Source organism: Candoia aspera, chromosome 15 (assembly GCF_035149785.1).
Source record: "Candoia aspera isolate rCanAsp1 chromosome 15, rCanAsp1.hap2, whole genome shotgun sequence".
NCBI lineage: Eukaryota > Metazoa > Chordata > Lepidosauria > Squamata > Boidae > Candoia > Candoia aspera.
In genome coordinates this window covers 2314176-2327448 of record NC_086167.1, presented here as the reverse complement: position 1 = coordinate 2327448, position 13273 = coordinate 2314176, and the positions used below count along the sequence as shown (strand labels likewise).

The 13273-nt window shown below is 40.3% G+C and overlaps 1 protein-coding gene across 1 annotated transcript in view; it reads right to left on the bottom strand.

Annotated features, from left to right (window-relative positions):
* The window catches only part of SPPL3 (signal peptide peptidase like 3), an 81820-nt gene that overhangs the window by 23031 nt on the left and 45516 nt on the right, over positions 1-13273 (bottom strand). Inside the window, exon 2 of the mRNA XM_063315346.1 lies at positions 1837-1914. Within this exon, the coding sequence (XP_063171416.1) occupies positions 1837-1914 (78 nt within the window). The remainder of the gene's footprint in view (positions 1-1836; positions 1915-13273) is intronic.

Here is a 13273-nt window from a genome sequence, read left to right as displayed (position 1 = left end):
CTGCTCTTCTTGTCTTTGTTTTCAAAATTGGCATGGTCTGCAGCTTCTTTCCTATGTAGGGCTTGCCCACAAGTAGAACAGTGATTGATCTCCCACTGAGTGAGCCGCAATCTATGTTGCATTGCTGTTCTGGCGGCCATGGCTCTGGCTGTACATTGTAGGGTGTTCAAAGCCAAATCTGCTATCATTTCCACTGATCTGAGGATTTTAGTGACACCTTCTCTTAAGTGTTTTGGTTTGGTTGGATCAATCTTGAGTAGTTTTAAAAAACCCCATGGTCACTTCTCTAGTGGCAATAAGTAATATATCATCTGCCCTGATGGCCAGTGATGGTGCCTCATGTACCCAGTCAGAGCAGAAACAGGTATTCACACCATACACAGACACTCAACAATCAAAGTTTTTACCTATTGGCAAAGGATCCATTCAATGGGCCCTGATAGGCTACCCAAAATATGTTCAGATGAACAGGTAAGTATGGCTCAGCCCACCTCCTGGATAAGTCAACTTACTAAAGTTACTTTACAGCATGGGTTTTCCACCCAATATTTACTGTATACTGCCTCCTGGGCAAAGGAAATTTTTAAACCAAGAGTCCTAGTGCCCAAACAGACATGGAATTATTGGCAAAAAACAGACCTTTAAACTGGCTAAGAACAAAACCACTTTCCAAACTGAAAAATATATGTCAATGAGTTTGACACTATTCTTAAGACAGGCCTATTCTAGAGCAAGATTTGAGTTGTTGGATTCCATGACCAAGTAGGGGTGCTTCCACCACTTGCCATTTCATTAGAGAAATGGGTATATGCAGTGCCCCAGCTATCAAAGATATTGTCAACTGTATGACCCTTTTAGGCTTAGATATTTAAAATCCCATATTTAAAATTCTTTCAATTTAAAACTTGAAAGAACAGCCCACTGGGACCTGAATCGCAGATTGTCCTATTTCCTCCTGGGCTCTAACCTATACATTGTTAGGAGAACTGCTAAGTTTATAAACAAGGCAGTACAGCTAAGAATCCGTTATATTGAACAGATCAGGGTATTGTGTAAAGACAGTCTATTTCTCTGAATCTTGATTCTTTGTATTTAGCACATACGTATTTTATTACTGTATTTTCTTTTACCTATTTTATCTTGGAAAAATAGCTTGTATTTTACCTTTATGTTTATTTATTTTTATATGGTCATAAGACTAATCAGTCAATAAATTATCTATCTATTGTCTGTCTGTCTGTCTGTCCGTCCATCCATCCATCCATCCTGTAAACTCCCTCTTCAGTAGATCAGGAATAGCAATTTTAGAACATTTCAATTCTTCTTCAAAGAAGAATCTAATCTCTATGAATTTAACAAAAACAACACTGAAGAAGAGCAGCAACTGCACAATACTTGTTTTATTTTTAGATTTCTCAGGTTTCTGTAGCAGCTCTGGAGTATTTGCTTATTTTTTTCTTTAGAAGTTCAAGGAATGTGTCACTCTTTCCCTGAATTATCTTGAATGTTCCAGATAAAAGAGCCAGATTACAACTGTTTATTGCAAGCTGGATTAAAGTGAGCCTTAAAAAGAATAAATTGACAAATGCTTCAATGTTCACCTTTAAATATTGTTCTAGCAGGTCACGATCAAAGTAATTGTTTCTTCACTTAACCTTTTCTTAAATACCTTTCATGAAAGCTTTCAGGAAGAAGTAACATGTTAAGTGACCTGCTCTCCAGCTCTGGCCTGCTTTGCAACTACGCATTTCAGGGAAAGAGCATCAATCTACATTCAGCAATCTGTGGACTTGCTGGGGAGGAGCAGTGGCAATACACAAGAGCCAGTGACCTTACCTGAAGCTGCCATAAACAATGAGAAGAATGGAAATTAGGAACGTAGATACTTGACTTGAGTCCACAAGGGAGTAAGCCCTGGAATGCAAGATAGAGACACACAGCGTATCACAATAACGAAGCACTCCAATTTAAAATCTGATCATTCCAAAATTGGACGAAGGGTTCATGGAAAACTCTGAATAAGCCTAAGAGCATCAGTCGCAATATCTGACCTTTCCACTTACTCGCCTTCTCAACGTTCGCCCATTTATAGGACACTGTGACCATCAAACACGTGCATCCCAGGAGAACTAAGCACACTGTCACTGGAACAGATGGGCAGCAAGGATGGTCACACCCTGTGAAGACTGAAGGAGCTGGGAATGTTTAACCTTGAGCAGTCAGGGAGGAGCGGAGCGGATATGGCCGTTGTCTCAAGCACCCTAAAGGATGTCATGTAGAAGAAAGTCAAGATTTATTCTCGACCTTTCCAGAGTACAGGGGCAAAGAATGAAGAGATTTATTCAGTATTAGGGGAAAACAATCCTACGATAAAAGCAACAGAACCAATGCTGGGCTTCTTCTTTTTTGTCTATGTTTAAGCAGAGGCTGGACATCGCAGATGCTTCAATTTGAATTCCTACGCTAAATAGGAAGCTGAACACAATGGCCCAAATGGCCTTTTTCCAGGTGTACGATTTCATGATTCAGAATATAAATTGGGTCACAATGCAGAGGACTTATGCAATTGGCCCGAGGTTGGATTCACAGCACAAGACCCACTTCTCCAGCATCTTCAATCACAGAAGGAAATAAGGCTGAAAATTTTAATTCCTCCACACGCCAGGTAATATTTTTGTTTTGCTCTTCAATTCAATAGCCCCAGGGTGGTTCACAATAGCCCATCAATACAGAATAATCAGAAAGTAAATGTACAACACTAAAAGCATTCACAGCATAAAGACAAGAACATCAGGAGTCTCACCTTCAGTAGCTGTTCAGCCTATGCAATGGGATACAACCCAAAGGCTGTTCTATCTATAGAAATACTCCAAAGCTATTTTCAACATCCATTCAATGTTGTAAATTGATAGATATAACATAGATCTAAAGGCATAAAAAGTAACCCCTGGCAGCATCCCTTTTGCATCCTACAGAGGGTAGCATTGCGATTATTTAAGTACAGGTAGTCCTCAGTTAACGACAGTAATTGGGACCAAAGCTTCTGTCACTAAGTGATGAGGTCATAAAACGCAACACCGCTTAGCGATGGCAATCCTGGCACTCCCTGTTGCCAACGTTAAGCGAGGACCTCCTCACAACTTCCTGCCGGCCTCCAACAAGCAAAGTCAATGGGGAAGCCAGCAGGAAGTCGCGAGTCCCAGGCAGCTCGCGAGCAGGCCAACAGGCAGGTAAGTGGTTGCCACGGCCCAGCACAAGCACAGCCGTGCCGGGGTGGCTGCTGCCAGGGGTGGGAGGGTGTGCAAGCTGCCCTGCCCTCCACTGCCCCTGCCACCCCCAACTGACCTACACCATCTTCCTCCCGCTGCTGACAAGGCACATCCAGTCTGGCCCTTCTCAAGGCCTTCCAAAGCCTCACAAGAACTCTGAAGGCCTCATGCAACTTTGAGATGTCCATGCACAGCCTCAAGAAGGTCTCATGCGGCCAGCAGCTGCTTCATGAAGGGCCAGGCTGGGCGCGCCTTGTCAGCAGCGGGAGGAAGGTGGCAAAGGAAAGCTGGGGGTGGCAGGGGCAGTGGAGTGCAGGGTGGCCAAAAGGACAGAAATAGGGGGAAATAGATGGGCTGGGGGAAGTTGAAGTGCCCCTGTAGTCATAAATGCGGGTGGACTGCCAAGCACCCGAAATTTGATCACATGACCGAGGGGGCGCTGGAACGGCCATAACTTCAAGGACCGGACATAAGTACCATTTGTTCAGCGCCGCCGTAACTTTGAATGGTTGCTGAATGAATGATCGTAAAACAATTACCTATATAATTGTGTTCATAATTATAACATGAAGACCATAACTAGAATACAGGCAATCTATTAATGACCTGGGTGAGCAAAGTAACTCTCCTCTCTTCAATAAAGCATCAGTAGGTCCCACAACATCCCCAGATTCCCTTGGTGCCTGGAGGCCCTCTGCTGCTACTTTCTGCATTTTTAATTATAGGTTGTTTGGTGTGCTGCATCATTTTCATTTTCCTAGAACGCTTTTCAGCCTAGTAAAGTGATGGGGGCAGCTCGGGGAAACACAGGGGAGAATACACACACATGTATGCAAGCAACCGGGGGAAGAATATATTAACAGAGATAAGTGATCCTTAGGAGTAGACATTTTCGGGCTTCCGGTGGGAATGGCGGACTGAATGGCTGCACCCACTGGATCAGCAGGCAAAGCGGATAACATGGTGGCTTTTTTCCGGCTCAGGAAGGCTTTCCTGAAGCCCAAAAACGTTCTCTGGATTAAGGAGAATACTTGGAATCATCCCACTTGCCCTTGGGACAGTTTGTAGCCAGAAGATTGCAACATTTCGCAGTCGACAGGTAACAGCAGCCCGGAGACGGGGATTTTATCACTTTCCAAGCCGCGCTGTAGCCTTAAAGGGACACTAAGACCGGCTGCCCCATTTCTAAATCATCAATTTGCTTTTTTTTAAGTACATGTACCCCAAGAGAGGCTCTTTACAGGGAGGAGAAGCCGGCTCTCTTGGTCTTTAATGTTATTTTGGGGACTAAAATTCTTTTAAGTTTTGGATTTTTGTTTTTCTTTTAAAGGAAATTCTAAAGATTGAGAGTAAACAATTGTCTTCCTGTTATTATTTTTGTGTTAAATTTGAAGATATTGGCATTTTCCTACACATTGAATCTGCTGATTTGAACCTTCAGCTTTCTGTTCACTTTCCCTTGAGAACAGTCTGCTATTCACTCTCACTTTAAGTAAACAACTTTCGAGTATCTTCAACTTTTGCTGATGGGTCTTAGGGGGACACCATAATCTACTGCGTGAGACATGGAGGAATTCAAACAGATACTTTCTGACCTTCACCAGGATCTTAAACAAATTTCTTCCGACTTCTATCAAGCTTTTATCTAAGATATCCAGGACATTGTGGAAAATATGAGATCTAAAATGTGCCATCAGGTTGAGGATGTGGTGGATGAAATTAAAGAATTTGGGAGTGATAGAAAGGTTTTTTTTTTAAGACTGAGATTGGGATTTTTATTGAGATGAAGATTGGATAATGGAGTTGGAGAAATCCAAGGGAGAGAGTGATCTGCAAGATATAAGTATTAATCTCCTAGTGGAATGCCAAAAGAACCTGGAATTTTTGAGGGGGGGCAGTTGGGCTGTTTTATGTTCTTAAGAGGAAAACTCTGTATACATTGTGGGGATATGTAACTGCTGTGGTTTATTTGAAGTGGGATACAGGTTGAAGAATGTTTATTTGGTTTGCTTTAAGGATTTGACTGATGCTATTTGCCTTTAAAGATTTGGATTCACTGCTCTGAATATTGAGATTACTATAATTGTATTATTAAGTATAATAGCAGACAAGTTATGTGATTTTAAATGATTATAGTAGACAGAAATGTATAGAATAGTGGTAGGAAGGGAATAATTAAATATGTTTTATCTTTTGGAGGGGAGAAAGATGTTCAAGAGGTTTATATGAATTTTCTTTTTTCTTCATTTTAATATAAGGGGGAGGAGTAACTGTACTTAGTGGTTTTTATTATGTGTTAAAGTGGAATGATCTATAGAAATAATGTGGTGTTTTGGTTTAATATACAGTAAGAGATTGATTATGGAAATTTTGTATATCCTTGCTGTTAAAAGTCAGAAGCCACACCTTTCTGTAAATTTTTTAAAAAAATCCCCTCTTGTGTTTCTGCACTTTTTTAGTTCTTTTTTCTTTCTTTGTAGTTTTTTGCAGTTTTTAGTCTTTTCTTGAAATTTTTAATAAAATTTATTATAAAAAAAGGAGTAGACATTTTCATAAGGAAAGTACATAGCTAAATGTAGGATGGTTCTACAAAGTTCATGGTGATCTGTCTCCCTGATACAAAAATTGAAAATGACACATGTACTCTAGAAATCCATAGTTTTACTGTTTTAAAATGTTTCAGAATTTGTTTTAATTGTACTTTTGTTGTTTTAACTGTGTTTCTGTAAGCTGAAGGGAGTGGGTAGCATACTTAAGTTCCAAATAAATAAAATCAGGATGCAAGGTAACCAAGGACCTCCAAGTAGCCATCTCTGAACTGGCATATTTTTTGCACATGCTATGGGAGACTGTCAAGCTCCCATTGGCTGAAGCTTCCTGGACACTAGAGATGACACAGCTGGCAATTTATGCCTTTAGACATTTTCTGTTTCACCTGTCCCCTTGACAGTGCTAGGTGGTTAATATAGTGAATGTTCATGAAAACAACATTAAAACATTTATAACCTCTATTATTGTAATAAAACTTATAAGCTAAAACAACAACATTAAAAAAAACTGGAAAATACATGTTTCAACCCCCTCTTCAAGGGACAGCACAGGATTTAGCTTCTGCAGTAATTTTTTTTATAGTATGAGCTCTGACACGGAATAAGATGAATTAGTTGTTGATGCCAAGTGTGTCCATATCGAGATTTATAAAAAGTACCCTATTGCATAAATACAATGCAAACTGATAAAAAGGTACAAATGCATACAACAGCAGGATTAATGAAGTCACAAAATTACCAGCAAAGAAAGAAAAAAAGGGGGGGGGGGGGAAACATCACACAAGAGTCCAAAACCTTTGATCACATGCTTGCAAATCATCTTCTTTGCCCCTTTGCCCCCCCCCACCACACAAAAGGCTAATCAAATACTCACATATATCAGCAACCTGTTTCTTTCTCTTTCCTGTATTGTATACAAAACTTTGGGCCAGATTTATGCCTGAAAAATTCACAGCTCAGTATCTTTATAAATTCCAAGTATGTTGTCCTTAACGGAAATCCCGCTTTCCATTTCTCACACTACGTACCAGTAGCAGCTGCTTATTTACATTTTCAGCATTCCTGCCCTGTGAAACTCTTGCGTACAACCGGTCTCTCATATGCCAGGCCAACTAGACAAACCAGGCTGAAGAGTCTTGTTGTAGGGATGAGCTAGCGGAAGAGTTTACGCCAGTTAAATCAGAGTTCCCCAAACTCACAACATCCAGATGAGTTGGAACTTGACTCCTATTGTTCTCAACCACTGCAGCCACTAGGGATAAAGTTGCAGTTCGATACGTCTAAAGGGCACCACTTGGAGAAGGTTGTTTGCATTATCAAGCATTTCTGAAAGCTTAGTTAGGCCTCACATCAACAAGAATAAAAGCAAACCATACATGTTTTGTGTCAAAAGAACACAATACTTTTCAAAAGCCTGCTCAGTAATGGAGACGCTTTGGGGAAGAATTCTCCCTGAGAAACGTATGTGGATTGTTTTTATGGGAAAGTTAGAATGGTGTATCCAGCCCACTTCCTTTCTTTAAGTTCTCAGGCCAGAGATGGATAAAGTGCAAATAACCCTTGAGTTCAGTTCTCGATACCGGGTTTGAACGGCCCCGATGACGAGGTGGCTACACACACCTGACGAGTGTGAACTTCTCTCCCAAAAGATGCAGCGAGGGTCAGAACGTGGTTCCAAAAGGAGATCAGATGCCGTCGAGAACACAGGCAATCTATGGTGATTATGCCACCTGTAGTCCCTGCAGCCCTGCGAACTCCAGCTGCCAGGAACCCAGGTGGGACGTTAGTAAGTCTCTGCTCTGATCCAGCAGAGTGGTTTTTGTGACTTTAGTTCTTTAGGTTTTTTGGTGAGGAGGGTGAAATGAATTAGGATGATGTGTGTATATGAGTGTGCGTTTGGAGGGAGTGATCTGGGGGGGGAGTGTGAGTGTATGGGTGTTGCATATTTATATACACAGAGTCATACACATAACAAAAAAACAACTGGCTGACCGAGAGAAGCAGGCTGGAAAAGATGAGTTGGCAGCAGAAAAGAAAATGATTGTTACTGAGAGATAGCTGAACAGTAATTTATTCTGGTAATAAATCTGTGGGAAATTAATTTGGGAAACAATTCATTTAAGATAAATCAATTTCAAAATGATTGGGGGAAATTAACTGGCTTGTTTTCTGTAAAATGAGTGCTCGGTTGGGGGAGATAGCCAGCTTCAAAGCAGTGGAGTGATTCTGGAACTGAGTCACATCAGCCTCATTGTCCGACTTGTGAACTTTTGCTGCCTCGGAGTTTCGTCTGTGAGATGACCATTTTTTTATTATAGGTGTCAAATGTGCAACTTGGTATTGTCTTTTGCGCAGCTTCCCTTGAGTGAAAGGGTTTATTTGCCTCAATTAATGTTTATTACTGCTATAAATTTGTTCACACCACCAATTTTTACAATACACTGTAAAAATTCAAATCAGGTCTAGAATGTCAGACTATTCGCTAAATTTAAATAAATCTGCACATCATTTTTCAAAATAAAATCCCTTTTTACCCATGGAAGGAAATGTAAAAAAAGAAAACCTTGTAATTGAAAGCCTATTTTCTTATTTTCTTCTCGTGGTCTTATCCCGGAAGTGAAGTGTCTCATTGAAGTCTCACTGTGTGCCCTGACCTCACCAACACCCACATCATAATCTGCTGCCATGTGCCCGTCTGTCAGCCTGGTTTCCGTCTACCTGCTCAGAGAGAATCCCAGTGACCCTCCCTTCTGCATCAGGGGTCCGAAGTTCGTTTTGTATTTTTCTTTTCAAAAACCAAACAAGCAGTTAACGCCATTTCTAGATACGAAGAATTCCCACCTCTCCAGCAGGACAGGGCCCCTGTCCTGCTGGAGCGTTGCATCTCTCTGCAGTTCTGGAAAGACTGGAACACCCAACTCTGCACGTGTTCACACACACACCACGGCTCCCTCCCACTACAAGCAGGCAGCCAGTGAGGAAAGACCAACCTGCTAGGAAATGTGGGTCTTGAGGGTCTATGGTTCCATGTGCTCACATGTGAAATGGAATAGCCCACTCCTCCTCCGGCCAGACCACCGCTAAGTTAAAGCTAGACTGATCTGGCACAATACAAATTCGAAGGGGAAAAGGCCCGGCCCGGCCCGGCCGCCGAGCTGAGCACATTCAAGCCGCCAAGGGTCATTTCAAAGAAGTGAGCAGCAATCCGAGAAACATGCGAACGCTGTATCGACTGCACGCGTGGACTCAGAATATACAACAGGTAAAAAGCAGCTGCTTCTGAAGGCACATGCCGAGACGCTTGATTTGAAAGCATAGCGTTGCAACTAAACTGTGGATCCTCAACACTGGAAGAGGGAGCTATTCCTGCTCTGTAACTAGACAAAAGGTGGCATAACTCATTTCTATCTGTCTGCAGCAAGGAGGCATTAAGAAAGGACTGAGTTCTTGGAAACACGCAGCCTTCTGTCAGCAACGCAAGGCAACGGCTCAGATGGGGTAACACCCGATCCTGGGCTGCATATGAACTAAAGACTGGCTAAGTGCAAGAAGAAGCAGGTACAACAAAGGATGGCAAAGGAATTGCACACCCCAGGGAAAGAAAACCTTCCAAGATGGCAATCAAAACAAGCCTGAGAAAACCATACTAACTCATCCTGTAATCAGGACACATCCACACGTTAATGCGAAATCAGAATCACTTAAGCCACAGGTTGCCGAGTACTACCTGATTCACACATCATACTAAGCCACAGCTTGGGGGTGGGAGGGGAGGATGTTTCACATCACGCTAAATGAAAACAAGCAAACCTCACCATAGCTTAGCATTAAGTATGAGCCAGGTGATTCTCAAAATTCTGCCTCAAGAGAACTTGTGATTCACATAAATAAACGTGCTTTATATTTCTTATTTTGTTATTGCTCAGAAATCCATTAAGTCTTATTTTTCAGCTGTTAATCTGTGCTCTGAAAAGCCATCCAGCCACTTACTGGGCCTTTTCTTTGCCTACTCAACCATGCAGGGACCTATATAACAATTTTATGAAAGATTTTTCCACACGCTAATTGCAGGGGAGGAGACAATCATTGTAAGAGATATGAATGGAGTTGAATTTAGTAGATAAACCAGTTCAAGGGGAAAAAAGGAGGAAAGCTCCCCAGAAAGGTTTTCCAGTGCATGGACACATCGGCTTTGATGGAGGTTTGGAGACTAAAAAAACCAGAAGAAAGAGATTACATGTTTTTCTCAGCTAGACATCAAATGTATTCAGGAATCTATATATGTCGGACCTCCAAGGCTCCCACATCATTTATTAAGGAAGGGCAGATAAGTTCACTGACATACACAGATCGTAATCCAACTTTAATATCATGGTTCCAAGGAGAAAAACTGCCCTTTAGATGGAGGATGAATGATACGCTACTACAAGAAGGAACATTACAGAAACATAAAGAAGAATTAAAATGCTTCCTCAAATTAAATACAACTCGAAGGGATGTCAGACAACCTTATTGGAGACAGCTAAAACTTTCATGAGAGTGATTCTTGTAAGACAAAATGAATCTCGGAGAAGAATTCAAAACTTGTGTGGAAAGCATTAGCAAAGATCACAGTGAATGGAAAACTCTCTGCCAGCTTCTCAGTACATAAAGGCACATGGCAAGAGAGCCCATTTTCTCCTTTATTATTAATAATTGCTTCAGCAGACAAGATCCCCAAAGACAAACAATTGGGATCAAAATTCAAGCAGAGGACTACAAGATGAAATTCTGTACAGAAAATATATTACTAACAATTATGCAATCACAAAGCTGTATACAACAGCTGATGAAAATAATCGAAGACTTTGGCTGCCTTTTGGGATACAAAATCAGTGAAAAGAAAACTAAGATAAAAACAAGGCATTTAACTTTCAAAGAAAAAGACTTTGTGAAAAAGTGGACTGGCCGTGAGACAACAAAAGATCCAATGAAATATCCAGCACTTTATGACAGGATGCAATAAAGATATTTCAAAACATTTATAACAAATTATGTAAAGAAATAAGGCACCAAAAGGTGGGAAAGTTTAAAACCTTCTTGGCTAGAACTCTTTGTGACAAAAACCATGAATATATCACCAAGGTGAACTTCTTATTCCAGATGGCACCAATTCCAATTTCAGACAAAAATTTGCAGGACTGGCAAAGAACAATAAATAGGTTTAGATGGAGTGGGGGAAAAACAAGAGTAAGATTCAAAACCTTGCAAGATTTGGACCAGCATTTCCTAATCTTAGACTGTATTACAGAGCAAGTTGTTATTATGGATAACAGAATGGATAGAATTTCTGAATAGTATGGAAGGGACAGGCCTAACTAATGGACTCCATCTATGGTATAAGGAGACGCAAAAGAAAATATTCTGAAGGAACATAAGATAAAGTTTGTTAAAAATCAGGAATCTTTTAAAAGCAGGAAAAAATCTGATTTCACCATTAGCATCACCATCAAATGCTTTTTACCCTAAAGACAACTTACTTACTCTAAGCCCAATATGATATCTTCAGATTTGGGAAACAGATTAAAGACACAACAGGAATTGTTCCATGAATGAAGGAACCTACCATGGTTAATGTATTTGCAAATAACTGGAAAGACAAAACCGATCTTTAAAGAGGAGGGACTTTGAGAAAGCTGACAGAATTTGAAACCCTCACATATAACTAGGATCATTAGCTTGTATCTATAAACTGCTACTGAAATATGATACAGAGACAGGACAAAAAATTGCATGATAAAATGGATGTAAAATATCGAAGTAGTAATTTCAGTAGATCAATGGGAAAAGTTATGTGAAAAAAATCAATAAAATTTACTCCAAGCTATAATTCAAAGGAAAATTGGTATAAAATACTGGAGAGCCAGTCTGGTCTAGTGGTTAAGGCTCCAGGCTAGAAACCAGGAGACTGAGAGTTCTAGTCCCGCCTGAGGCCTGAAAGCCGGCTGGGTGACCCTGGGCCAGTCCCTCTCTCTCAGCCCAACCCACCTCACAGCGCAGTTGTTGTGGGGAAAATAGGAGGAGGAAGGAGTATTAGGGATGTTCGCCACCTTGAGTTATTTATAAAAATAATAAAGGTGGGATAGAAAATAAATAAATATAAATAAATAAATAAATAAATTTCACGGGTAGTATATAATTCAGTCAAAAATTGCCAAATGCACAAATCACATAGCAATAAATGCTGGAAATGTAACATTTTATCATTAAGTGGTGGTCATGAAAAAACATTCTAAAGAAGTAGAAAGAAATGCATCAAAACATTCAGGGAATTTTGAAAATAAAATATGAATAAAATGACAAATGTTTTTATTAGGAATGATTCTGGAGAGTACAAATGAAAAGTATCACAATTTACTGGAATACATTATGATGGTGGTAAGAATCAATTTTGCACAATATTGGAAAAGGGAAACCTTGTCAACAGTACAAGATTGGGAGACCAAAATTGTAGAGTATGTAATAATGGATAACTTGACTTATATATTCACAACAGAAATCAAACCAAATTCAAGCAGGAATGGCTCCCTTACATACAATATATTACGTAGCAAGGTAATTTAAGACATTTAGAATATGGCTTTTGAAGAAAATAGATTAAAAAACAGAAAAATTACTTAACTAGATAGAAACAACAACTGTAAAAGTTTAAAGCAAAGTATTAATATTTGGGTAGAAGTTAGTGGTTGGGGGAAAAATGAATGAAAGGGGCAAAGTGCACTACTGAATGCTTCTTTCTACAATGTGCTTTTCATTATACTACATTTTTACTTTTTGCATCTCTATTTTTAATATATTTTTGTACAGTGCTTCTGTAATAATAAAGCTATTTTTTTTTAAAGGAAGACACTATCCTGCAGGGTGTCTGGGCACTGATGGTGGGAGGGCTGCCTTTAGTTACATTTTGGGGGGTGGGGTTTTATTTTCAAATGTAGAATTGTAACTGCTTTTTTGTCCTACAAAGCTGGTGGTATGTAGAACCTCATACAAATGAATGAACGATGCTACCCTTGATTTAGCATGAACTAAGGATACGAGATGTGGCTGACACAATGGGCGGCCAGGATTAAAGCCACAACAAATGAGACAGGAAACCATCAGCCTACCATCACCCCTTAGTGTTCTTATTTAAGCCTTCCATGCCTGTGGGTGGGTGAAAGTAGAGAACAATCGAGATGTCTGGAGCAGTTGATTATCCTCTTGCCTTCTGGCTCTGCATTCAGGGCCTGAAAGGGGAGCTAAACAGACTCCAGATGTTCCTATTAGAAGCATGTTTCAACTATACTCAAAGACACATCCCATCTTCAGTGCAACAGGTTTGGATGCCACACAACCACAAGGGCATCATCCTTGGCTTCAGCAATGCATAAAACAGTTCATTGAGAAAAAACCCAGAAACTTATAAATGGCCCCCTG